This window comes from Trachypithecus francoisi, unplaced genomic scaffold (assembly GCF_009764315.1).
Source record: "Trachypithecus francoisi isolate TF-2019V2 unplaced genomic scaffold, Tfra_2.0 Lachesis_group15, whole genome shotgun sequence".
Classification (NCBI taxonomy): Eukaryota; Metazoa; Chordata; class Mammalia; order Primates; family Cercopithecidae; genus Trachypithecus; species Trachypithecus francoisi.
Genome location: NW_022681460.1, coordinates 9,390,927 through 9,416,387, shown reverse-complemented (window position 1 = coordinate 9,416,387; position 25,461 = coordinate 9,390,927). Strand labels below are relative to the sequence as shown.

At 41.3% G+C, this 25,461-nt stretch overlaps 1 protein-coding gene across 5 annotated transcripts in view; it reads left to right on the top strand.

The window, feature by feature from the left end:
• MAP3K4 (mitogen-activated protein kinase kinase kinase 4) overlaps positions 1-17,819 on the top strand; it is a 131,192-nt gene extending 113,373 nt beyond the window's left edge. For 4 of the 5 annotated variants that reach the window (XM_033234277.1, XM_033234280.1, XM_033234278.1 and 1 more), the window contains 10 exons: positions 1,565-1,665; positions 2,396-2,476; positions 6,953-7,144; positions 8,336-8,406; positions 9,326-9,442; positions 10,337-10,496; positions 12,419-12,541; positions 13,142-13,248; positions 15,599-15,778; positions 17,287-17,819. In XM_033234277.1, the coding sequence (XP_033090168.1) occupies positions 1,565-1,665; positions 2,396-2,476; positions 6,953-7,144; positions 8,336-8,406; positions 9,326-9,442; positions 10,337-10,496; positions 12,419-12,541; positions 13,142-13,248; positions 15,599-15,778; positions 17,287-17,307 (1,153 nt within the window). In that variant the 3' untranslated portion in view covers positions 17,308-17,819. Of the gene's footprint in view, positions 1-1,564; positions 1,666-2,395; positions 2,477-6,952; positions 7,145-8,335; positions 8,407-9,325; positions 9,443-9,533; positions 9,625-10,336; positions 10,497-12,418; positions 12,542-13,141; positions 13,249-15,598; positions 15,779-17,286 lie in introns of all 5 variants that reach the window. The other variant, XR_004442715.1, reaches the window with a different exon arrangement.
• The last annotated feature ends 7,642 nt before the right edge of the window (positions 17,820-25,461 follow it).

The window sequence follows — 25,461 nt, the reverse complement described above, 5'->3', positions numbered from 1 at the left end:
CAGCCATGGGGTATAGCCCTCGCCTGTCTTACAGATACTTCAACCAAAGTTCCACGTCAATTGACCCTAGAGGTTTCGATAAGTATTTTTAATTGATTTTACTTTACCTAGGAAATACCTCTTCTGGGCTTACCTTACCATCATTGGTACAAACACTTTGCAGTGGTGCTGTTGCTGAGGCTTGCTCCTGCTGGCTCTCAAGAGCTGATGGCAAATGTTTGAGAAATTTGGCAAGTTGTTATACCACAGAAATTGGCAAACTCCACAACTCACCTCCCCATCCCCCACATCCCCCTCCAGAGCTAGTTGTTCAGCATTCCCCAGTATGCCACTTCATGAGTATATGTTCTTGCCTTTTACCCATGCAAAAATCTCTTAAGGACATGGAATTGGCCAGTCTCACCTGTGGGAAACTGGGAAAATTAGAGGTGTTTAGTGACTTCTTGGTCTCACCAGTGGTCTTTAGTGCTGCTTAGGAGTGGAATAGGCTTCCTGACTTCAATACCAGAGGTTTTCCCATCAGATAGTGCTGAATTTTTGATGAACTATATGGCAGTAGAAATGTCCCCATCACTTCAGACTTGGCAAGTACTATACTAGATTTGAGGGCTTAGGGAAATACCAGAAAAATGCATATTTTATAATTTGTAAATGTCTGTACAATAGATCATGTTGCCTTCAACCTATCAGTGTATAGTAAGAGCATAAATGCTACCATACTTCATTATGTCATTCACTTAAAAATAATACACTAAATGACTTGAATAAACTAATGCCAAATTTATATGAGGTTCTTCGATTATTCGAATTACAATTTTAACACATTCCCTATTTAGTTTTAGTTTTTACTCTTTATGGGTTCATTCTGGTTGCTGAACATTTCACTTTATTCTGGAAAAGCACCTCATTAACTTTGTTCTTTAATATATGAAGCTTCCTGCTCTTTTGCACTTTTGCTTGGCTACTGCTTGAGAAACCTTTAGGTATTGCCTTCCATTTTCTTATTAAGAAATGTGGAATCTTTTGTACCATGGAATGATTTTAGTACTTTAAACGTAATTAAGACATAAATATAATTTGATGGTAACCTTAGAGATCAGCAAGATTTGGTTAATACGGTTTTATTCACCCTGGGCTTGAGTGATGGAGCTTTTCACATGTCAGTGACACTTCAGTAGTGCTGTGTTTTTATCTCTGTTGTTAATGTAAGACAAGGTTTGATGCAGGCAGGTGTTCTCAGGCTCGGGTGTTGGCTATGGAGAGATGAAAATAGAGCCCTCCTTCCAGACTCTAGAGCTCTGACAGACTGCAGAGGAGGGTCTCCACAGCAGCGCTGTTCGCTTAGGGGAAAAATTCTGGTGGGTCTGTCCTGTGGGTTTTCTGCTGCCCACTAGATGCCAGTAGCACCTTCCCAGAGGTGTCTAAGACATTGCTGGAGACAGAGTTGTTCCTGGCAGGCAGAGTTGCCCCCAGTTGAGAATTAGTTCCTCTAGAAAAATCTCACAGATCTTTCATTTTAAATTCTATTGAATTGATAGCTCAATTGTTAAAAATATTAAAACAGGGGTTCCAGCGTCCCTGAAAATGATCGATTGGCTTCCATAGCTGCTGAATTGCAGTTTAGGTCCCTGAGTCGTCACTCAAGCCCCACGGAGGAACGAGACGGTGAGTGTTTTAAGGTGGTGGCTGCATTCACAATCAGCCTAATCACAACCAGCCTAATCATTTATCCCAGTTCGCCAGTTTCTGTCGTTAATGCCTTTATGAGGATTCCTTGAAGATTCGTTTTTTTGGTCCTTTCTAAAGGAATGAAGGGTAGGAAGCAGCAGAGCTTTCTGAGAAGACTTACTGCTGAGCACGTTGGCCTTTTGATACAGATGCCTTTTTAGCTCTGTTAGCATTTTATAGGTCTACTTTTATTGCTTTAAAAATATTCTTCTAGATATTTTAACTGTTGAATACTTTTATTTATTTAAAAAATACAGAAGTGACACTGTGTTGGTTGATCATATGTAGAAATTTCATTTATAATGCAGCCCTCGGAAACCTTTGCTCAGGAACCACATTGCTGCCTCCATTGGAGCAGGGTTGGGGCTCCTGAAGCCGACGTCTTGAACGAGGTCCCCAAGGAGTCCACTTTTTGCACTGTATTCTGTTGACTGTTACTGGTGAAAAGATGAGTGTAGTTAAAATCCTGTAACCCCATTAACTTCTTAGTTGGTGCAGTTTTTAGAACTGATTGCAAAGATAGTTTCTCACACCCACATCAAACACACCAAAAATCAGTAAACAGAAAGGACACATTGCTTTTAACCATTACCCTTCCTTTCAGTTGTTCTCAAGTAAGCGTATTTATTTCATAAATCTTAATTTGTATAAAAATAACTTCCTGCAGAACCAGCGTATCCAAGAGGAGATTCAAGTGGGTCCACAAGAAGAAGCTGGGAACTTCGGACACTAATCAGCCAGAGTAAAGGTGAGCGGAGTGTTGAAGTTAAACAAACAGACAAACAGACAAAAAAAAATGGTTACACATAAGGGGAGCAGTTTCAGATAAAACTTGATTTAGCTTCTGAATTATTAGACCTCCTCCATTACTATTTTGTGATCTCACACCTCTGACATCACTTTCTATCGTGTACTGTGTTTGTGTACATTTCCTATTTCTTGTAACAAACTACACGCGCCTTTGGGTCTCTAATCTGTTTTACTCATCTTTATATTCTTAAAGCAACTTAGCATAACTTTTTGTCCATGGTAGAAATATAATAAACATTTGTGAAATAGCCATTCATAAATTAGACATTGAGGAAAAGAACTTACCTTACAAAGCAGGTGATTAATATTAATCAAAAGGACAAATAGCAGAAAAATCACTGATCTGGTATTTAATGATGTATAAAATGCTTTCATGTCTTTTTTTGCACAACAATATTGAGCAATAGGCAAAATAGATGTTGTTCTCTTTTTATAAAAGAGAGTTTCTAAGCAGCCCAATAATTTGGCCAAGGTAGTCAATGACAGAGTGAGGACCAGAAGGCACTTGTTACAAGTCCAGTGCACTCCATGGCAGCTTCCCTTTGAACTGTGTGTGACTGACCAGAAGAGTATTTGTCTTCCAAGGCCCAGAGATGTCTGGAAGGATTTTGTGGAGGGAGGAGACTGGGCTGGCCCTCTGAAGGGAAGACAGGTCTGCAGCAAGCCAGGAGGAAAGGAATAGAAGGAAGAGCACCCGGAGGCCTCGTGACTGCAGAGGAGAGCCACTGGGCCGCAGATGCCAGTGCAGGAGAAACTGGAGGGTGAGGGGAGATCAGATCATGGACAGCTGTCAGTGACCAGCTAAGTAATGAAGGCTTTGTCCAGAGGTGGTGGGCAGCCCCAGAGGCTCTTGAGCAGCTGGTGTGTTTGGGATGTGGGAGGCTGGGGATGAGGAAGACGCTGAGATGGTGTAGTCAACTAGCCAGAATTGAGGAGAAGGTGGGCAGGCTCGTTAGAATGCCGTTGCGGAAATTCCGTATAAATAATATGATTTTGGACTAACGGGGGATTTAAAAGAGGTAATGGCAGCAAGAAACAACTGACAAGCCTGCTGACAGAGTAGGTGTGTGTCGAGGGTTCAAGTTGCGGAGTTTTCCTAGGCTTGAGCCTGGTGACAGGAAGCCAGTCTCTTCAGTGGCTCACATGTAATCAGCAGTTCCCAAGGATACCAGATCTTTGCCATGTTTTTCAAATCAAGTACCTTGTGGTCAAGTAAACTTGGGAACCACTTGCGATTTTGTTTCTCTTGTGAGAGTTACAGTTCACACTGACATATTAAAGACAAATGGCTGGGTGCGGTGATTCACGCCTGTAATCCCAGCACTTTGGGAGGCCGAAGCAGGAGGATCACCTGAGGTCAGGAGTTCGAGACCAGCCTGACCGACATGGAGAAACCCCATCTCTACTAAGAATACAAAATTAGCCAGGTGTGATGGCGCATGCCGGTAATCCCAGCTACTCAGGGGGCCAAGGCAGGAAAATTGCTTGAGCCCGGGAGGCAGAGGTTGTAATGAGCCGAGATCACACCGTGGCACCATCGCACCACTGCAGCAAGAGTGAAACTCCGTCTCAAAAAAAAAAAAGGCCAGGCACAGTGGCTCACGCCTGTAATCCCAGTACTTTGGGAGGCTGAGGTGGGTGGATCACGAGGTCAAGAGGTCGAGACTATCCTGGCCAACATGGTGAAACCCCGTCTCTACTAAAAATACAGAAATTAGCTGGGCAGGGTGGTGGGTGCCTGTAGTCCCAGCTCCTCGGGAGGCTGAGGCAGGAGAATCTCTTGAACCTGGGAGGCAGAGGTTGCAGTGAGCCAAGATTATGCCACTGCACTCCAGCCTGGTGACAGAGGGAGACTCCATCTCAAAAAACCAAACAAAGAAAACAAGGAATCTTGATAAATTTTTTTAAAGCATTTCTCAGAAATATTTGACTGTGGAGTGCATGGCCTCACTGCTGTTAAAATCTTGCCCAGTGCTGCGTAGATTTGCTGTGTTGTATATTGAGGCAAAGGAAACAAATTTGGATCCATATTTTAAAGAAATGATTATAATAAGAAATTATAGGCCGGGCGCGGTGGCTCAAGCCTGTAATCCCAGCACTTTGGGAGGCCAAGACGGGCGGATCAGGAGGTCAGGAGATCGAGACCATCCTGGCTAACATGGTGAAACCCCGTCTCTACTAAAAATACAAAAAACTAGCCGGGCGAGGTGGCGGGCGCCTGTAGTCCCAGCTACTTGGGAGGCTGAGGCAGGAGAATGGCGTGAACCCGGGAGGCGGAGCTTGCAGTGAGCCGAGATTGCGCCACTGCACTCCAGCTGGGCGACAGAGCGAGACTCCGCCTCAAAAAAAAAAAAAAAAAAAAAGAATTATAATTGGACCATTATAAATCTTTCAGAATTTCTCTTTTCAGATTAACCTTACAGTCGTCCCAGCCTTCAAGGATCTCTTCATCTGAGCCAGAAAACTTAGGCTCTTGGGTAATTAGGATATGGTATGAAAAATGCTGTCATAGAGAAGAGGACAAACCATGGTTTTCAAGTTGCGGGTTGTGAACCATAAGTGGGTTGTAAAATTTTAGTAGGAGTGATCAGCATTTTTTAAAAAAGAACATGATGAAATCAGAATCACATGTAGTAAGGGTAATAGCTCACAGAACTGTTAAATGTGTAAAAAGTATTTCTTACTGTGAGTCATGATAAAACAAGTTGGAGAAATAGAGATACATTGCCTGATGGGAAAATGGGGAATAATGGCCATAGCTAATGTTATTGAGTTTTACTGTGTTCCGGCCACTGGGCTAAATGCTTTACAGGTATTATTTCATGAAATCCTCACAGTAGGTCTGTGAGACTGGACTTTTTACCTTTATTTTACAGATTAGGTTTTTAATGTTTAAAGAAGTTAATTGCCTTGCCTATTGTCAAACACCTAGAAAATGGCGAGGCCAGGATTTTATCCCAGGAATTTTGATTCTAGAGCCCTTTTTCTGTACTCCTCCCAGAGAAGGGAAAATCCTTCTCATCAGAGATGGCTTCCTAGAAGAGGCATGGCATTTCCGCTGCACTGTGTGAGTGAGATTCACTCAACAGATGCTCAGGTATGAAGAAGGTGTTTTAGGCAGAGGGAAAGGTGTAAAAGTAATGGAAGCAAAAAGTAGTTTGGTGTGTTCTGTAAGAGTCTTTCATTTTGGCTAGTTTGAAAACAGAGAAAAGACAAACTGGGTCCACATTCTGCAGGCGTTTGCATATTTGGTTAGTAGGTAGTGGAGCACCATGAAGTAGGTGTTTTTTTCGGTTTTTTGTTTTTGAGACTTGGTCTTACTCTGTCACCCATGCTGGAGTGCAGTGGCGCAATCTGGGCTCACTGTGACCTCTACCTTCCGGGCACAAGGGAGCCTCCCACCTCAGTCTCCCGAGTAGCTGGGACTACAGGCACGCACCACCACACCTGGCTAACTTTTGTGTGTTTTTGTAGAGATGGGTGTCATGCGCGTCCATGTGAAGAGACCACCAAACAGGCTTTATCTGAGCAATAAAGCTTTTTAATCCCCTGGGTGCAGGCGGGCTGAGTCCGAAGAGAGAGTCAGCGAAGGGAGATAAGGGTGAGGCCGTTTTACAGGATTTGGGTAGGTAAAGGAAAATTACAGTCAAAGGGGATTTGTGCTCTGGCGGGCAGGAGTGGGGGTCACAGGGTGCTCAGTGGGGGAGCTTTTTGAGCCAGGATGAGCCATGGAAAGGACTTTCACAAGGTTAATGTCATCACTTAAGGCAAGGACTGGCCATTTTCCCTTCTTTTGTGGTGGAATGTCATCAGTTAAGGCAGGGGCAGGGCATGTTTACTTCTTTTGTGATTCTTCAGTTACTTCAGGCCCTCTGGGCATATACGTGCAAGTCACGGGATGGGATGACTTGGCTTGGGCTCAGAGGCCTGATAATGGTGTTTTGCCATTTTTCCCAGGCTGGTCTTGAACTCCTAGGGTCAAGCGATCTGACCACCTCGCCTCCCAAAGTGCTGGGATTACAAGCATGAGTCACTGCTCCAGTGAATTAAATTTATGTAGGACAGTAACATGATCACATCTTATGTTTTAATAATATGGCAAACAAGAGCGTGGAATGGAGAGAGGAGAAACTAGAGGCATTTATATTACTGCAAGATTTTAGCCAACGTTCTTGGGAAAGGAAATCGTTTTTGTGTGACTAGCTTATATTTTATCTGTGTACTGTATAAGGGGTGGCATATGCTGGAATTCGTAGCGTTTGAAGAACTTTAATTCACCTGTTTATCTGAGTAGATAATAAGGTTTGCTGTAATGGAGTGCTAATATATATTGCTCTGTCGTTACTGGTTTCTCTTTTGGAAACTGACTTGATAACAGGGATTGGGACTAATGAGGTTTTGGTTCTCTCTGCAGATACTGCTTCTAAACTAGGACCCATAGAAGCTATCCAGAAGTCAGTCCGATTGTTCGAAGAAAAGAGGTACCGAGAAATGAGGAGAAAGAATATCATTGGTCAAGTTTGTGATACGCCTAAGTCCTATGATAATGTCATGCATGTTGGCTTGAGGAAGGTGACCTTCAAGTGGCAAAGAGGAAACAAAATCGGTAAGGAAATTAAGGAACGTGATGTCAAGATAGTCCCTGTTAGAAGTAGCAATAGTTACACTTCTTGAGGTTAAATCCTATAGAGTTGGCCCTTTTTTGTTGTAGATATAACAAATATGCATTGTTACCTTTTTGCAGAGTGGTCTGGATTTTGTTTGTTTAATTTGTAAAATGTATTCTAAGAGCAGTACAAAAGAGGTTTCTAAGTGGTTCATTACATTGGATCGTTTTGCTTAATAACCCTGGAAGTTGCCAGTGTAGAGGCACCAAAAATTGACCCATTTGTTCTAGTCTCTCTCTCTCTCTCTCTCTCCACACACACAGACACACACACACACACAGACACACACACACAGAGGACATGATTTGAAGAGAGACTGGATACAAATGAGGACAAGACAGTCTTCTTTTCTAAAACATTGCCTCATTAATTAATTAATTTCCAGGTGGAATTGCTTCTTGTAAAATAACTAGTGGTAAATTATGTGAGGGAAGAAGTCTTGTTTGTTTCAGATCCTTTCCCCACTTAAATGTATTTATCTGTCGCACATCTAGATCTGAAGGGGACGAACACAGTTGTATTAATAATATGGGACTTTGTCAGCCTGAGGAAACCCGATGTTTCCTTAGAGCTATCAAGGAGGGCAAAAACCACTGAAAACAATCAAGTACTTTATAAATTGGATTAATTACTGTTATCAGTCTTGTTCAGGCACATATCCTCTTGCTTTAATGTCCCAGAAGGTATGTTAGGGGATTTTCTGCTCCCACACACACACACACACACGGACATGTGCCAGTGAGGTAGACAGTGGCCAGGCTTAGTCCTGGCTGTTTTCTTCTGCTTGGAGCCCCAGCCAAGATCTCCTTGAGGGGTGTGAGGGCTCAGAAGTGTACAGCAAGGCTGCTTTTATTGGTCATTTTGATGCTTCTCCTGGGATTTACCAAAGTTGGTTCTGCTCTATTTAAAGATACTTGTAGGTAAGACATATTAAAGAGATTGCCTAAAACTTTAGTTATCAGGGAACATTTAGAAAAATTTTGGATCTTGCAATAGTAAACTGCGGTAAACCTAATTATAAATATATAAATATACATCCAAAATAATTGGACGGTATTATTGCAAGTTTAAGGAATGTAAAACAGCCCGCTGCAGTGGCTGGAAGTGCAGTTTGTTTGCGTTGTTCGCAGGGGAAGGCCAGTACGGGAAGGTGTACACCTGCATCAGCGTTGACACCGGGGAGCTGATGGCCATGAAGGAGGTGAGTCACCTGGCTCCCTGGGGCCTTTGGGCCTGGCGGCTCTGGGTGATAGAAATTCCGTAAAGACGCTGGTGGTGATTCAGTTCTCTGTGCATAGAGCTGTCTTCAGCACCAGCACTGCGACAGTCAGGACCAACCAGGCAGATGCACTGTGATAACACACACAGACAGTGAAGGGGCTTACGATTCCAGAGAGGGTAATAAGTCAAACAGTTCTAACAGCACAGGTGTGAGCAGTGCCTACGAGGGTGGCAGAGCTAAGTTTGGTGAAGGCTTAGAGGAGATGATTAACAGTAGTGTCTTATGGGGGCACTTTTGGGGGAGAAGATAACAGTTATGATAAGCTTCAGAAACAACTGGCATTGAAACCACTGGAAGTAGGATGAGGAAATGGCCAGGGAACCTGAAGTGGAAACAGGACTCACTGCTGTCTGTGGAGACAGCTGGTTTGACATGGAAGGAGAGGAGGAGCGGGGAAGGGAGGCTCCAGCGTCTTGAGCTTGCTGTGGGGCCGCATCCTCCTCTACACGATGCTCCTCACTCCACTCCCTCCCGGAGCAGAGCCTCTTCCTCCTCTGTGCCCGCTTCCTCCTCTACACGATGCTCCTCACTCCGCTCCCTCCCGGAGCAGAGCCTCTTCCTCCTCTGTGCCCACTTCCTCCTCTACACGATGCTCCTCACTCTGCTCCCTCCCGGAGCAGAGCCTCTTCCTCCTCTGTGCCCGGGACCTGGCCGTACTTCTGTGACTTCACTCCAGCTTGGCTATAAACTTCCTTTTTTCTTAATTTTTTGTTATTTTTAATGGACAGATCATGATTATATATATATTTATGGGGTATAAAATGATGTTTCAATGTATGTGTATAATGTAGAGTGATTAAATCAGGCCAGTTAACATATTCGTCACCTCACTTTACAGATTCGATTTCAACCTAATGACCATAAGACTATCAAGGAAACTGCAGATGAACTGAAAATATTCGAAGGCATCAAACACCCCAATCTGGTTCGGTATTTTGGTGTGGAGCTCCATAGAGTAAGCCGACCCTAATGACACTCTTTGTGTGAGGAATCAGTGAGGGCACAGAATGGAGTCCTGTTCTACATCACAGGTCTTCTCATTTCAGAGCACAGTAACTTTGCCTAATTCTCAGGAAATCTCCATGAGTTACATCATTTCTGCCTTCTCTCTGAAACTAGAGGAGTTCTTCCTAAAATGTAAGTTGTAGACTGTAGTCATTAACCCGACATCATAAAGCACTGAAACCCATCCCGCCAGTCAGAAGATTCTTCTAAAACGCCCCTGACACCACTTCTTGTGACTCTTTCTCCATTTTTTTGCTGAACCACTGTTGAGTACACTGTTAAGTAATACTGGTTTTTCTCTTGTATGTATTTAGGGAGCCATTGTGAAATGAGAGAAAATTCAAACCTCAAATTGAGTTTCCCCCTTGTGTTTAGAAATAAACACATCGAGGGAAAGAGGATGACTTGGAGCATCGTGGTGTAGAGCATGAGCTTCCAGGGGAAGTTGGAAATGGATCATTTTTAATGTTTTTACCAATTATGTTTAAAAAGGATGTGTTTCAGTACTTAATAATGTATTTGTAGGGACAACCCTGTTGGTCCCTGTCTGAGATTATATAGCAGACTTAAATTCAGAGGATAATAGAAATTGATTCCCTGTGATTTGGAGATGTTCTTATCCCCAAGAGCTGTATAATTCCAGACAGAGGAGGCAGGCAGACACCTCTGTAGAGGACTTGGAAACGACTGTTGTGAGACACATTCAGTACTCAGGATGCAAGTGTAGTATACCGTTAGAAAGAACATTCCTTTGGGGTGTGACCTAGGACGTTTTCCAGATTTTTCACTAGCGTACGTGTAAGGAAAACCGTAAACACAGAGCTGCCCTTTATTCCTCCCGCAGGAAGAAATGTACATCTTCATGGAGTACTGCGATGAGGGGACATTAGAAGAGGTGTCAAGGCTGGGACTTCAGGAACATGTGATTAGGCTGTATTCAAAGCAGATCACCGTTGCGATCAATGTCCTCCATGAGCATGGCATAGTCCACCGTGACATTAAAGGTAATCCCACACCCGCCTGGCTGCTGTGGGTTAGAGCCACTGGTACCCAGCACGTGGGAGGTGCTCTGAAGACACTCATCCCATTCCCACATGTGATTTCTCTAGATGGAAATACCTTTCATTGAAATATGGCTCTGTAAGGATCCTGTTTTCAGAAGCAAGGTAGAATCCATGTCTCTCTACCCAGGAGTCCACTCTGTCTTTCTGTTCAACACTGCTTTTAGAGAAATCTGTTTTCCCAAAATGAGGTTTGCTATTTTTATAGGCCGATTTGGCATAGCCCATGTAGTTACCAGACATTCGTGATCAAAGCAACCTTTTCTTCTCTCCTATCAGGATTCTTGTCTATTTATATATGAAAATCATGACTATGGAAACCGACAGTAAATCAGATCAGAAATGCACATACAAATTTGAGGCTACGTTTTTGAGACAAGAATGGTGTTTACACAAACCTTGAAATCGAGTTCTGCTGAAGGTTAATTGGCCACGCTGATGGATTAAAAGTGCTTTTCTCATAGCACGGGAGGAATAGCTGTGCGTCTGTCTCAGAATGGTCACCGTGGCATTTGCCTTAACCATACCATGCCCTCCCCCTCACCTTTGTATTTGCAAGTCTTAAGGATAATTAAAATGGGGAAGTATTTTTGTGCCTAATTGGCCCTAGGCTGAAGAGTTTCATTCTGTCCTGTAGTCTGAGGCTAACCTAAACACATTCACTCAGGAACCGACCTGACTTCTGACCAGGGACGAGACCCAGTGTAGGGGCCTGTTTTGGATGACACCAGTCTGCTTTGGTCTGGGTGTAAGAATTGTTCGTGCTCTGTAATGTGGCTCACCCTGAATCACGCAGCATATGCCAGTCTTGTTGGTGACCTGCCTGTCCACTGCCTTGCTTTGGTGTCTCGGGTCATTCTGTTGTTGGCTTAATTAGCTCTTTATCAGGCTATAGCGTTGCCCACGTGTAGTCATTCTGCCACAGACACCACCCTCAGTCTCTGTTCACTGTCACAAAATGGTGTCTTCATGTTTTATTCCGTGGCAGGAAGAGACTCCCTTAGAATCTGAACCAAGTCAGCTCACTGATACCCTTACCGAATGCTTTCTAGTTCAGCATGACTAAGAAGGTACAGATGTAGAATCGTTCGAGAAGATCAAGCTGCCCTTGTAGTCAGTTGTGGGGAGCATCAGCTCTGGGAGCACTGATTTATGAGGATTCGCTGTTGACCTCAGCTCATCAGATGGCTGCTTGTCTATTCCATTGGCTCTGTGTTGTTGCTTTTTGAAGGCGGTACCACAGGACACGATGCCAGAGATAGCATGACTTAGTTGGAGCAGTAATATCTTATAGCCTAGAGCAAAAGGCCAACCTGTCCTGAGAGATGAACAGTATCCCCAAATTCTAACTAGACTACACGTTAAGCATATATATTGCTTGTAGGAATATTTGACAATTGCAGAACAGTTTTCAGTCACAAACAAATCCAAGGGCCTCAGCTGGGAATCTGAAGAACTGCAGTGTGTGTGCAGTTCTCATCTATGTGTCACTTCCTGTTTCAGACGCTGCTGATTGTACACATCTCTAATTCTCCAGACTGCCACCACAAGCATTTGTGTTTTGTATGCGATTTCTTTCTAAGTATCTCTGTGGGTTATTAGTGTTAGAATTTATGCATGTATTTCAGTTCAGAATTTATTGGTCAAGGCTACCTGCGCTGCTGTTAAAATGTTGTTGTTTTGTATTAACATTTGTGAGTGAGTAAGGCTTACAAATCTTTCTGTGATTACACTTTGTAAGTCAAGTTTCATAAGCCTTTCTATTGTTCAGTTTGTGAGTGAAGTTCCTGGTAGTTTAGATTACCACGTAACCTTGTCCACATTGTGTTTCAGAGGCTGCGTAACAACTGCTTGTTTCTTTTTAGGTGCCAATATCTTCCTTACCTCATCTGGATTGATCAAACTGGGAGATTTTGGATGCTCAGTAAAGCTCAAAAACAATGCCCAGACCATGCCTGGTGAAGTGAACAGCACCCTAGGGACAGCAGGTAGGGACCAGCTTGTTTGTTCTTTGCGCTCTGACTTCATGTAGCATGCTTGGGACCTGCATGTTCCCTTCACCTTTCTTTGTCAGTAGAGATGGAAGAGCAGGTAAAGGTTTTCAGTCGTGAGAAGGACTGCTTCCTCACATACTTAGGCTCTCACCCAAGACTGGTAAATTAAATGACTCATTTTAGGTTACAGGAGAGAGGAAAGCCTCTTTTTCTCACCAGAACAGCTCTTTTGTTGCTTGCATTGTCTTTCTTAAAGCCATTGTAGTCTGAACAACACTGTGGTTCAATGGTGATGGTTCGTTTTGATCACTTAGTACCAGGAAATTTTGCCTCCTCCTTTGCAGGTTAAATTTTCTATTTTCATTGTGCATACAATTAATTTGAAAATGTGTACATTCAAACGTTGTCTTTTAAAAGAGAATTTGTCCCTTAAAAAGTTCGTTCAGCAGGTTGATTTGAACTGTCTAAGTTTTTGATGTTTCCTATTAATGCAGGAAAATAATATTGTACAGTATTAATTTATTGCTTGGTTCTATTAATATGTGGTGATATGTTTATAACCCATTACTCTCAACATATCTGTGACTTTTAAAGCATACATGGCACCTGAAGTCATCACTCGCGCCAAAGGAGAAGGCCATGGGCGTGCAGCCGACATCTGGAGTCTGGGGTGTGTTGTCATAGAGATGGTGACTGGCAAGGTAAGTGGAGCCCCCACACCTGGCGGAGGAACTTCAGAAGGGCACTGTGCATTGACAGAACAGTAGTTAATGGATTGATTATTCATTACAAACACTGTAGACACTGAATAATGAACATTATTAGAGACAAAAATCTGATCCATCGAAAGAAACAGTAAGATTAAGACAACTGACAAACTAGGAAACAAATATTTGTAAGCTATATGCCACAGAGAACTCTCAGGAATGAATTTAAGAAGCATAAACCTCTCATTAAAATACAGGGAAGCAGGCAGTTACAAAAAGCAACATTAATAAGTTGGAAACATACCCACACAAAAACCTGCACATGAATGTTAAGGCAGCGTTATTCATAATTACCAAAACTTGGAAGCAACCAACATGTTCTTCAATAGGTAAATGACTCAACTGTGTTATATTCATACAAAGGAATATTACTGAGCGATAAAAAGAAACATACTATCGAGCCACAGAAGGACATGGAGGAGCCGTGAATGCATGTGGCTAAGTGGCAAAAGATGCCAGTCTGAAAGGCTTGCACTCAGCAGTTCATCTCATGATATTTGGGAAGAGGCAAAACCACAGGGACTGTAGAAAGATGAGTGGTTGCCAGGGACTGGGGGAACAGAGAGACGAACAGGACGGAATTCTTACCTACTCTGTAGGATACAGTGATGATAGATACATGTCAGTATGTGAATGTCCAAACCCGCAGAATGTGCGACAGAGTGAACCCTGATGTAAACTGTGGACTTCAGTTAACAGTAGTGCATTGACATTGGTTCATCGCTTCTAAAAAATGGGGCACACTAACATGAGATGTACATAGTAGAGGAAACTGTGGGACAGAGAGGGATATGGGAACTCTCTGTACCTTCCAGTTAATTTTTCTATAAACCCAAAACTGCTCTAAAAAGATTATTAACAAAAGAAAGCATGAAAAGATGACAACCTCATTAACCAGACTTATATATTTAAAAGTGAAATCTTTTTACTTAGCATGTTAGTGACTTTTTTTTTTCTTTCTTTTTTGAGTTGGAGTCTCGCTGTGTCACCCAGGCTGGAGTGCAGTGGTGTGATCTCGGCTCACTGCAACCTCCACCTCCTAGATTCAAGCGATTCTCCTGCCTCAGCCTCCCAAGTAGCTGGGATTACAGGCATGTGCCACCACGCCTGGCTAAGTTTTGTACTTTGGTAGAGACAGGGTTTCATTGTGTTGGCCAGGCTGGTCTCAAAAACTCCTGACCTCATAATCCACCCGCCTCAGCCTCCCAAAGTGCTGAGTGACATTTTTAAAGATTGAGAATTCTCACTTTAAGAGAGTATATAAAGAAACAGACATGTTTTGGACAGAAATTCCATGTGGTGGGGCTGCTCTGGAGATGTTTCCAATCTCTGTCAAAATTTTAAATGTGCATAGCACTTAAACCAAGAAGTTTTCTGCTTCTGAAAATGTATCTTGTGATGATAATATTAATGAGCAATTATACAAACGTATAAAGACGCACATACTGCGTTATGTGTAGCTTACTGTACACATACACTATTATAGCAAAAAAGTTAGAGACCGTTGTTCCTAAGTTAAAAGTTAGTGTTAAGTTACTAGTAGGAAATCAGTTAATTATAATGTAGCTATGCCTTGCAGCTGCTGAAAGAGATCACATATAAGTGCTCAATAAATATTGGCTAACATTATTTCTATTAGCATTAAAATAGAAAGGTGGTGGTTGTGATATCTGTGTTATTCCAGTAAAGCCACACATGAAAGAGCAGGTTCTCATATTGAAGAATACATATTGGCAATAACGAAACAATAGTTTAGAAATTAGAATGCCATACACACTTAGTTCCTTCCCCTATGAATCTCATTTTTCATAGGATCATAATGAAATAAGCTTTGCACTAATGGAATGTTTATTTTTCAATAAGGTAGCATATTAACCATCCCTCTGAGAGAATTGGGTTTTGTAGACTTTTTTATATCATTTTATATATTACATTTTTTAGTTGCATGATGATGGTTTCTAGATAATGTTGGACTAAATAGTGCACCCCAACTGGAGTAGGCAAACTATGCTGGCCACCTGTTTTATAAATAAAGTTTTGTTGCAACAGTTATACCATTTACATGTTGTCCATAGCTGCTACCATGCTGCCGTGACATAACTGAATAGTTGTGATAGAGATCATATGGCCTGTCAACCTGAAAAATTGTTTGGCCCTTTTAGTAAAAATTTGCTGTCCCCTAATATATGTATTAATTATGAGATGCTTAAAAAGGGACTGAATATTTGCATTGTTTGTGGCTATATAATATTAAAATCTGATTTTTTTAAAACATCTTTTTTAGAGGCCTTGGCATGAGTATGAGCACAACTTTCAAATTATGTATAAAGTGGGGATGGGGCATAAGCCACCAATCCCTGAAAGATTAAGCCCTGAAGGCAAGGACTTCCTTTCTCACTGCCTTGAGAGTGACCCAAAGATGAGATGGACCGCCAGCCAGCTCCTCGACCATTCGTTTGTCAAGGTTTGGCAGATGACTGGATAGTCTTTTTCGTGTTGAAGTGTTTTTAAGTTCTGTTTTGTATCCAGACGTTAATGAAGTTTTGAAACTTTAAAGTAGCTATATCTGAAGTGGAAAGGAACTAAATGTATTATTATGCCAGGGATTTTGTATGTGTTTTTTCGTTTGGAAAATGTTCATTGAGGTTCTTCTACTTGATCTCTTTTGATGGTGCATTTGAGATACACTGGAGACAGTAAAATGGAATTTTAAATGGGACTGGATGAAAGAGTTTCCACTCTTGAGAGTGTGTAGTCTACTTGGAGGGTCAAGACAGTAATGACTAATCATTACACTAAGAGCTGTGATAATGCTAGGTAAGGTTACTCAGAAGAGGAATTTAATTAAGTCAGCCAATCTCAGTTCTTTTTTCTCTAGAATGAGGTACTAGAGGCCAGAAGTGGGGGAGCGTGCATGGAAGACAAAGTAAAGAAGCTTGGAAACGCTCACCCTTCAGAGAGAGTGGGATGATCACAGAGCCCTGTGTAGGTAGATCCTGGTGAACACAGGATGTGGAAAAGGGCAGGAAGATAAGGCTAGAACAGTCACCAGGAGCAACATGAAGGAGTTTCCATTTTATTATAAACATAAATGATGACATAGTGTTTTAGAAAGATCACTCTAGAGGCAAAGGAATTGAGAAGGTTCTGATGCAGCCAAGGGGTTGGGAGAGGGCGTTGCAGGTGAGTGATCAGTGGCATTTAAGAGTTAGAGTGTCGTGACTAACCCCAATTGGATGTGAAAGGTGAGTGAGGGGAGGAGTCTAGGGTGGCTCTCAGGTTTCTGGTTTGTGTCCATTTGCCAGAGTAGAGAAAGAAGCAGTTGGGTGAGGGGTGGGTCCGGAGGTGGTGGGTCCTCTTTGGTGGATGAAGCTTGGGGTACGTTTGGAACATCTGCTTGGAGATTTCAGATGGGCATTTGGATATCTGGGGCTGGCACTCAAGAGGGATTTGGGGTAGGGCACAGGTGTGGGAGACAGAAGTATTGCTGGGAGGGTCCACAGAGGACAACGGGATGAGAACAGAGCCCTGGAGAGAAAAGCCTCGCAAGACCCCTGCAGGAGAGCCCCTGGGAAAGGAAAGGAAGGGGCAGAAGAGTGGGGTGATGCTCTTCTTGGTAAGTGGGAGTAAGGGGCAAGCAACTGGACCAGCTATGGAGATGTTAGGGATTTGTAATTAAATAACAATGTATGTCTTAGTTATAAAGTGCCTAACAATTTGTATTGACCTGAGAGTGCACATACGCATTTTAGAAAATGCTTTCATTAGTCAATTCCCAGGCTTAACTTCAGAGCAGTAACTTACCTTTGCCATTGTTCATTACATTTCTTAAGCCTTTCCCTCTGTGACCAGCACTGTGCTGGGAGCATCAGGATGAGTGGATGGGGCCTTCCCCGTAAGGCTCACACTGTGTGTATGCACAAGTACACATCTGCCTCTGCAAGGGCTCAGCTCTCTCCTACTTCCTCACAGGTTTGCACAGATGAAGAATGAAGCCTAGTAGAATATGGACTTGGAAAATTCTCGTAATCACTACTGTATGTAATATTTACATAAAGACTGTGCTGAGAAGCAGTATAAGCCTTTTTAACCTTCCAAGACTGAAGACTGCACAGGTGACAAGCGTCACTTCTCCTGCTGCTCCTGTTTGTCTGATGTGGCAAAAGGCTCTCTGGAGGGCTGGTGGCCACGAGGTTAAAGAAGCTGCATGTTAAGTGCCATTACTACTGTACACGGACCATCGCCTCTGTCTCCTCCGTGTCTCGCGTGACTGAGAACCGTGACATCAGCGTAGTGTTTTGACCTTTCTAGGTTCAAAAGAAGTTGTAGTGTTATCAGGCGTCCTATACCTTGTTTTTAATCTCCTGTTTGTTGAGTGCACTGACTGTGAAACCTTTTACCTTTTTTGTTGTTGGCAAGCTGCAGGTTTGTAATGCAAAGGCTGATTACTGAAATTTAAGAAAAAGGTTCTTTTTTCAATAAATGGTTTATTTTAGGAAAGCTCAGTTATATTGTCTTTTAATGGTTAACAGCTTATGAGGCAACCCAGTATGATTCAGAAGTCTGTCATTTTCACTTACCTGTTCCTCAAAAGGAGGAGCACAATCGTGTGTGCTAAAGGTGGTCACTGGGTTCGGCGTCCCTTTAGGATCGCCTCGCTGAAAAGCAAAGGAAATAAATGAAGCAATACTAGTGACGTAGGGTGGTTCTTTTTAATTATTTTATATTAACCAGCAAATTTATAACAGATAAAAGTTTAAGCCTTGTTATCACATGTTGGGAGTTCACTTTATTTTTAAACCAAGCTGTGTAGGTGCTAGGTCAGTGTAAATACTGCTGAATGAGCTGATGAGAAAGCATCTTCTTCAGAAGTAAACATTTCAGCAGTTAGCTTTCTAAAATAGCCCCAAATTATACATCATTGATGGTGTTCTTTTTTTTTTTTTTTTTTTTTTGCTATTACATTTTTTAAAAAGATTGACCATAAAGCTTCCTGAAATCTTTTTGGAAGATCACTGACTCCTTACACATAGCCACTGACCCTGGGCAAGTAATTTCTCAAGCAGGTTTTGTATTCATCTTCCTTTAGAAGAGTAGATCCCTTCAGCCAAGAAGTTAACGTCCAGAGAATATAGGCATCACAAAAGGATTTATACAACCACTTAGAATTTTAAGACTTCTTAAAATATAGCTTTTTTAGTTACATTTTACATAATATTTGAAGGGTACAATTCAGTAACCTTTAGTATAGTACAGTTGTGTGATCATCGTCACAACCCAATTTTAGAACATTCCCATCACCCCCAAAAGAAATCTCATGTCCATTTGCAGTCATTCCCCATTCTCACCCCCAGCCTTAGGTAACCACTAAATGATTTCTTGTTTCTATAGATTTTCCCATTCTGGACATTTCCTATAAATAGAGTTTTATAATATGTGGTATTTTGTATTTGTCTTCTTTCACTTAGCCTGTGTTTCTGAGATTGATCCATGTTGTAGCAGGTGTTATTATTCCTTGTTATTACTGAGACTGTTCAGACTGCCACACGCTTTATTTATCCATTTACTAGTTGATTGGGTTGTGCCCACTTTTTGCTTATTACAAATAATGCTTCTCTGAACATTCCTGTAGAAGTCTTCGTACAAAAATGTTTTCATTTATCTTGGGATTAGACTTGCTGAGTCGTGTGGTAAATCTATGTTCAACATTTTCAGAAACTTCCAAACTGTTTTCCAAAGTGGTGCACCATCTTATACCCCTACTAGCAATGTGTGAGGGTTCCAGCTGCTCCATACCCTCTCCAATACTTGCAATTGTGCTTTTTTTGGATAATGTCCATTCTAGTTAATGTAAAGTAGTATCCTGTTTTGATTTGCATTTCCCTAAACTTCCAAACTGTTTTCCAAAGTGGTGCACATCTTATACCCTCCGACTCGCAATGTATGAGGGTTCCAGCTTCTCCATAATGCTTTTTTTTTTTTTTTGATAATGTCCGTTCTAGTTAATGTGAAGAGGTATCCTGTTTTGATTTGCATTTCCCTAATGATAGTGAACATCTTTTCACGTGCTTGTTGGATATCTTCTTTGGTAAAACATCTATTCAAATCATTTTAAATTTGGGTTATTCATCATATTATTGGTTTGTAATAATTGTTTGATATGTTCCGGATATAGGTCCTTATGGGACATATGATTTGCAAATCCCCCCCCCCCCAGTCTGTGGCTTGTCTTTTCATTTTGTTTTAACAATGTCTTTTGAAAAAGTACTATTTAAAAAAATTTTTTTGAAGTCCAGTTTATCAACTTGGTCTTTGTTACTTGTGCTCTCGATATCCTATCTAAGAAACCATTGCCTGACCCAAGGTCACAAAGATTTACATCTGTGTTTTTTCTAAGAGTTTTCGAGTTTTAGCACTTACATGAGGCCTGTCTTTAGTTAATTTCTGTGTGTGATATCACATAAGGGTCCACATTCATTCTTCTGCGTGTGAATATTTATTTGGCCCAATATCATTTGTTGAAAAGGCGGTTTTTTTGGCATCCTTGTTGAAAATCAGTTGACCATAAATGAAAAGGTTTATTTCTGGACTTCCAATTATATTCCGTTAATCTCTATGTTTATCTTATGCCACACCATCTTACGCCATACTGTCTTGGTTACTATAACGTTGTGGTTAGTTTTAAAAATGGGAAGTGTGCGTCCTCCAATTTTGTTCTTCTTTTTCAGAATCATTTTGGCTGTTGGGATAATTTGCATTTCCATGTGAATTTTAGGATCATTTTGTTAATTTCTACATAAAAGCAAAACAAAACTACCTGTGATTTGGATTGGGATTACATAGAACTGTAGAACAACTTGAGGAGTATTGTTTTCTTAATCTTTCTTTCAATCAATCTTTCTAAGATTGTCTTTCAATCTTAACACAGGATATATCTCCATTTATTTAGGTATTCAGCACTGCTTTGTGATTTTTGTCGTATACCTCTTGAACTTGTTAAGTTTATAAGTATTCTTTTTATTGCTACTATGGGTGAAAATAATAATTTCATTTCCAGATTGTTCATTGCCCCCCCATACACACACACACACACACACACACACACACACACATAGAGAGAGTGGATATATACACACACACACACAATTGATTTTTATGTTTATCTCTCATCCTATGCTGAATTCAGTTTATAGTTCTATTGTTTTTGTAGGCTGCATAGGATTTTCTACAAATAAAATAATGTTTTCCATGAATAAAACAGTTTTACTTCTTCCTTTACACTCTAGGTACCTTTCATTTCTTTTTCTTGCTTAATTGCACTTGCTAGACCTTCCAGTACAGTGTTGAATAGTGGTGATGAGAATGGACATCCTTGTCCTATTTTTGACATTTTTATCTTAGCTGGAAATTACTCCTTCTTTCACCATTAAGTATGGTGTTACAGGTTTTTCATTAATGCCCTTTTTCCATTGGAGGAAGTTCTCTTTTATTTCTGGTTTGTGGAGAGAGTTTTTGTCATGAATGGGTGTTTTATTTTGTCAGATGCTGTTTATTGAGATGATTGTATGGTTTTGTACTTTATTGTAATATGGTATATTACATTAATTGATTTGGGGGTGTTAAATCAATCTTATATTCCTGGGATAAGTCCTAGTTGATCACTGGGTGTATTCCTTTTTATGTGTTGCTGCATTCATTTGCAGTTATTTTGTTGAGGACCTTTGCTTCCATGTTATATGAAGGATATTGCTCTTGTAGTTTTATTTCTTTTTTTTTTTTTTTTTTTATTTTATTTATTTTTTTATTATACTTTAAGTTCTAGGGTACATGTGCATGACGTTTATATCATGTATAACTCCCCAATGCAATCCCTCCCTCCTCCCCCCTCCCCATGATAGGCCCCAGTGTGTGATGTTCCCCTTCCCGAGTCCAAGTGATCTCATTGTTCAGTTCCCACCTATGAGTGAGAACATGCGGTGTTTGGTTTTCTCTTCTTGTGATAGTTTGCTAAGAATGATGGATTCCAGCTGCATCCATGTCCCTACAAAGGACGCAAACTCATCCTTTTTGATGGCTGCATAGTATTCCATGGTGTATATGTGCCACATTTTCTTAATCCAGTCTGTCACAGATGGACATTTGGGTTGATTCCAAGTCTTTGCTATTGTGAATAGTGCCGCAATAAACATACGTGTGCATGTGTCTTTGTAGTAGAGTAATTTATAATCCTTTGGGTATATACCCAGGAGTGGGATGGCTGGGTCATATGGTACATCTAGTTCTAGATCCTTGAGGAATCGCCATACCGTTTTCCATAATGGTTGAACTTGTAGTTTTATTTCTTTTGATGTCGTTTTCAGGATAATGCTGGCCTCATAGACTGAGTTTGGAAATTTCCCTCTTCTCTGTTTTCTCAGAGATTGTGAAGGATTGGGGGTGTGTGTGTGTGTGTGTGTGTGTGTGTGTGTGTATTTTTAACCAAATTGCTTTTCATGTTTGATAGAATTCAGTAGTGAAACCAGCTAGGCATGAGTGAGTTCTCTTTTTGGGAATATTTTAAGTTACTAATCCAGTCTTTTTGCTTCTTGCAGGTCTATTTGGACTTCATTTCCGTGTGTGCGTGTGTGCAGCTTTTTAAAAAAATTATTTAAATGGGTTTTTGGGGAGCAGGTGGTGTTTGGTTACATGAATAAGTTCTTTAGTGGTGATTTCTGAGATTTTGGTACACCCATCACCCGAGCACTGTACAGTGTACCCAGTGTGTACTATTTTATCCCTCACTGCCCTCCCACCCTTTCCCCTGAGTCTCCAAAGTTCACTGTATCATTCTTATGCCTTTGCGTCCTCATAGCTTAGCTCCCACTTAAGAGTGAGAACACAACAATGTTTGGTTTTCCACTCCTGAGTTACTTCACTTAGAATAATGGACTCCAGTTCCATCCAGGTTGCTGCAAATGCCGTTATTTCATTCCTTTTTGTGACTGAGTAGTATCCATACACATACATGCATACATACATACACACTACATTGTCTTTATCCACACATTCACTAATGGGCATCTGGGCTGGTTCCATATTTTTGCATTTGTGAATTGTGCTGCTATAAGCTTTTCCTCTGGGTAGATACCCAGGAGTGGGACTGCTGGATCCAATGGTAGATCTACTTTTAGTTCTTTAAGAAATCTCCGGCCGGGCGCGGTGGCTCAAGCCTGTAATCCCAGCACTTTGGGAGGCCGAGACGGGCGGATCACGAGGTCAGGAGATCGAGACCATCCTGGCTAACACGGTGAAACCCCGTCTCTACTAAAAATACAAAAACTAGCCGGGCGAGGTGGCGGGCGCCTGTAGTCCCAGCTACTCGGGAGGCTGAGGCAGGAGAATGGCGTAAACCCAGGAGGTGGAGCTTGCAGTGAGCTGAGATCCGGCCACTGCACTCCAGTCCGGGCGACAGAGCGAGACTCCGCCTCAAAAAAAAAAAAAAAAAAAAAGAAATCTCCACACTGTTTTCCATAGTGGTTGTTCTAGTTTACATTCCCACCAACAGTGTAAAGATGTTACCTTTTCACCACCTACACACCAACATCTATATTTTTTTAATTTTTTTATTGCCATTCTTGCAGGAGTAAGGTGGTATCTCATTGTGATTTTGATTTGCATTTCTCTGATCATTAGTGATGTGGAGCATTTTTATGTAGGTTTGTTGGCCATTTGTGTATCTTCTTTTAAGAATTGTCTATTCATGTCCTTAGCCCACTTTTTGATGGGATTTGTTTTTTTGTTTTTTTTCTTGCTGATTTGTTTGAGTTCCTTGTAGATTCTGGATATTAGTCCTTTGTCGGATATATAGATTGCAAAGATTTTTTCCCACTCTGTGAGTTGTCTGCTGATTACTCTGCTGATTATTTCTTTTGCTGTGTAGAAGCTTTTTAGTTTGATTAAGTCCCATCTGTTTACCTTTGTTTCTGTTGTATTTGCTTTTGTGTTCTTAGTCATAAAGTTATTTGTCTTAGCTGATGTCTCAAAGGGTTTTTCCAGTGTTACTGTCTAGAATTTTTATGGTTTCAGGTCTTAGATTTAAATCTCTGATCCACCTTGAGTTGATCTTTGTATAAGGTGAGAGATGAGGATTCAGTCTCATTCTTCTACATGTGCCTTGCCAATTATCCCAGCAGGATTTGTTGAATAGGGTATCCTTTCCCCACTTTATATTTCTGTTTGCTTTGTCAAAGATCAGTTGACTGTAACTAAGTATTTGGCTTTATTTCTGGGTTCTCTATTCTGTTTCATTGGTCTGTATGCTTGCTTTCATACCAGTAGTACCATAATGTTTTGGTGGCTATGGCCTTACGTTTTAAAGTCAGGTAATGTAATGCCTCCAGATTTGTTCTTAGTCTCGCTTTGGCTATACAGACTCTTTCTTGGTTCCATATGAATTTTAGGATATTTTTTTTTCTAGTTCTGTGAAGAATGATGGTGGTATTTTGATGTGAATTGCGTTGAATTTGTAGATTGCTTTTGGTAGTATAGTCATTTTCACAGTACTGATTCTGCCTATCCATGAGCCGGGGATTTGTTTCCAGTTGTTTGTGCCATCTGCGATTTCCTTTTAGAGGTCTTGCACCTCCTTGGTTCAGTGGGTATTTTTGTTTGTTTTTGTTTTTGTTTTTTGCAGCTGTTGTAAAGAGGTTGAGTTCTTGATTTGATTCCCAGCTTGGTCACTGTTGGTGTATGGTAGGGCTACTGATTTGCGTACAATTAATTTTGTATCCAGAAACTTTGCTGAATTCATTTACCAGTTCTAGGAGTTTTTTGGAGGAGTCTTTGGGGTTTTCTAAGTATACCTTCATCATCAGCAAACAGCAAGAGTTTGATTTCCTCTTTACCAACTTGGATGCCCTTTATATCTTTCTCTTTTCTGACTGCTCTGGCTAGAACTTCAGTACTGTATTGAACAGAAGTGGTGAAAGTGGGCATCCTTGTCTTGTTCCAGTTCTCAGGGGGAATGCCTTCAGTTTTTCTCCCTTCAGTATAATGTTGGCTGTGGGTTTGTCATAGGTGGCTCTTATTACCTCAAGGTGTGTCCCTTCTGTGCCAATTTTGCTGAGAGTTTTAATCATAAAGGGATGGTGCATTTTGTCAAACACTTTTTCTATTGAGATGATCATGTGGTTTTTGTTTTTAGTTCTGTTTATGTGGTGTATCACATTTATTGGCTTGTGGATGTTAAACCATCCCTGCTTTCTTGCATGAAACCCACTTGATCATGGTGGATTATATTTTTAATAAAGATTCATGTTGAATTCAGTTAGCTTGTTTTTTGTTAAACATGTTTGCATCTATGTTCATCAGGGATATATTGGTGTCTAGTTTTCTTTTTTTTTTTGTTATGTCCTTTCCTGCTGTTGGTATTAGGGTGATAATGGCTTCATAGAATGATTTAGGGAGGATTCCCTCTTTTTCTTTCTTTTGGAATAGTGTCGATAGGATTGGTACCAATTCTTTTTTGAATGTCTGAAAGAATTCAGCTGTGTATCTGTCTGGTGCTGGACTTTTTTTGTATTGACAATTTTTTTATTACTATTTCAGTCTCACTGCTTGTTATTAGTCTATTCAGAGTTTCTGTTTCTCCTGATTTAATCTAGGAGAGTTGTAGATTTCCAGGAATTTATCCATCTCTAGATTTTTCTAGTTTATGTGCTTAAAGGTGTTCATAGTAGCCTTGAATGATCTTTTGTATTTCTGTGGTATCAGTTGTAATTGTAAGGGTAAACTGAGGCTGGAGCCGAACCGGGAATGAAGACACAAGGCAAATGGCAGTGAGAATAGCCTTTTTTAGGACTCGCAGGCAAGGTTCCTCGGTCCAAAGGTGCGGGCCGAGGAAGTCGCGCTGAGGGAGGAGGGTAGGGGCTTTTTATAGCCCGAGAGGTAGGGAAGCTGGTTGTGCAAACAGGGCCTGGGGGGTCTTGAAACTACTAGGGCAGGAGTTGAGTAAGGGTCATGAGGAAGGGGTCTTTGGAAACTGTTAACCGAAACTGCTGTTTACAAACTTGTGGAATGCAGGTGAGCTGCAGGTCATGGGGGAGTGTGGTTGCCCAGCCGGAATCTCTGACGTATGCAAGTCTGCGGGTGTGTACAAGGGTGAAGGGA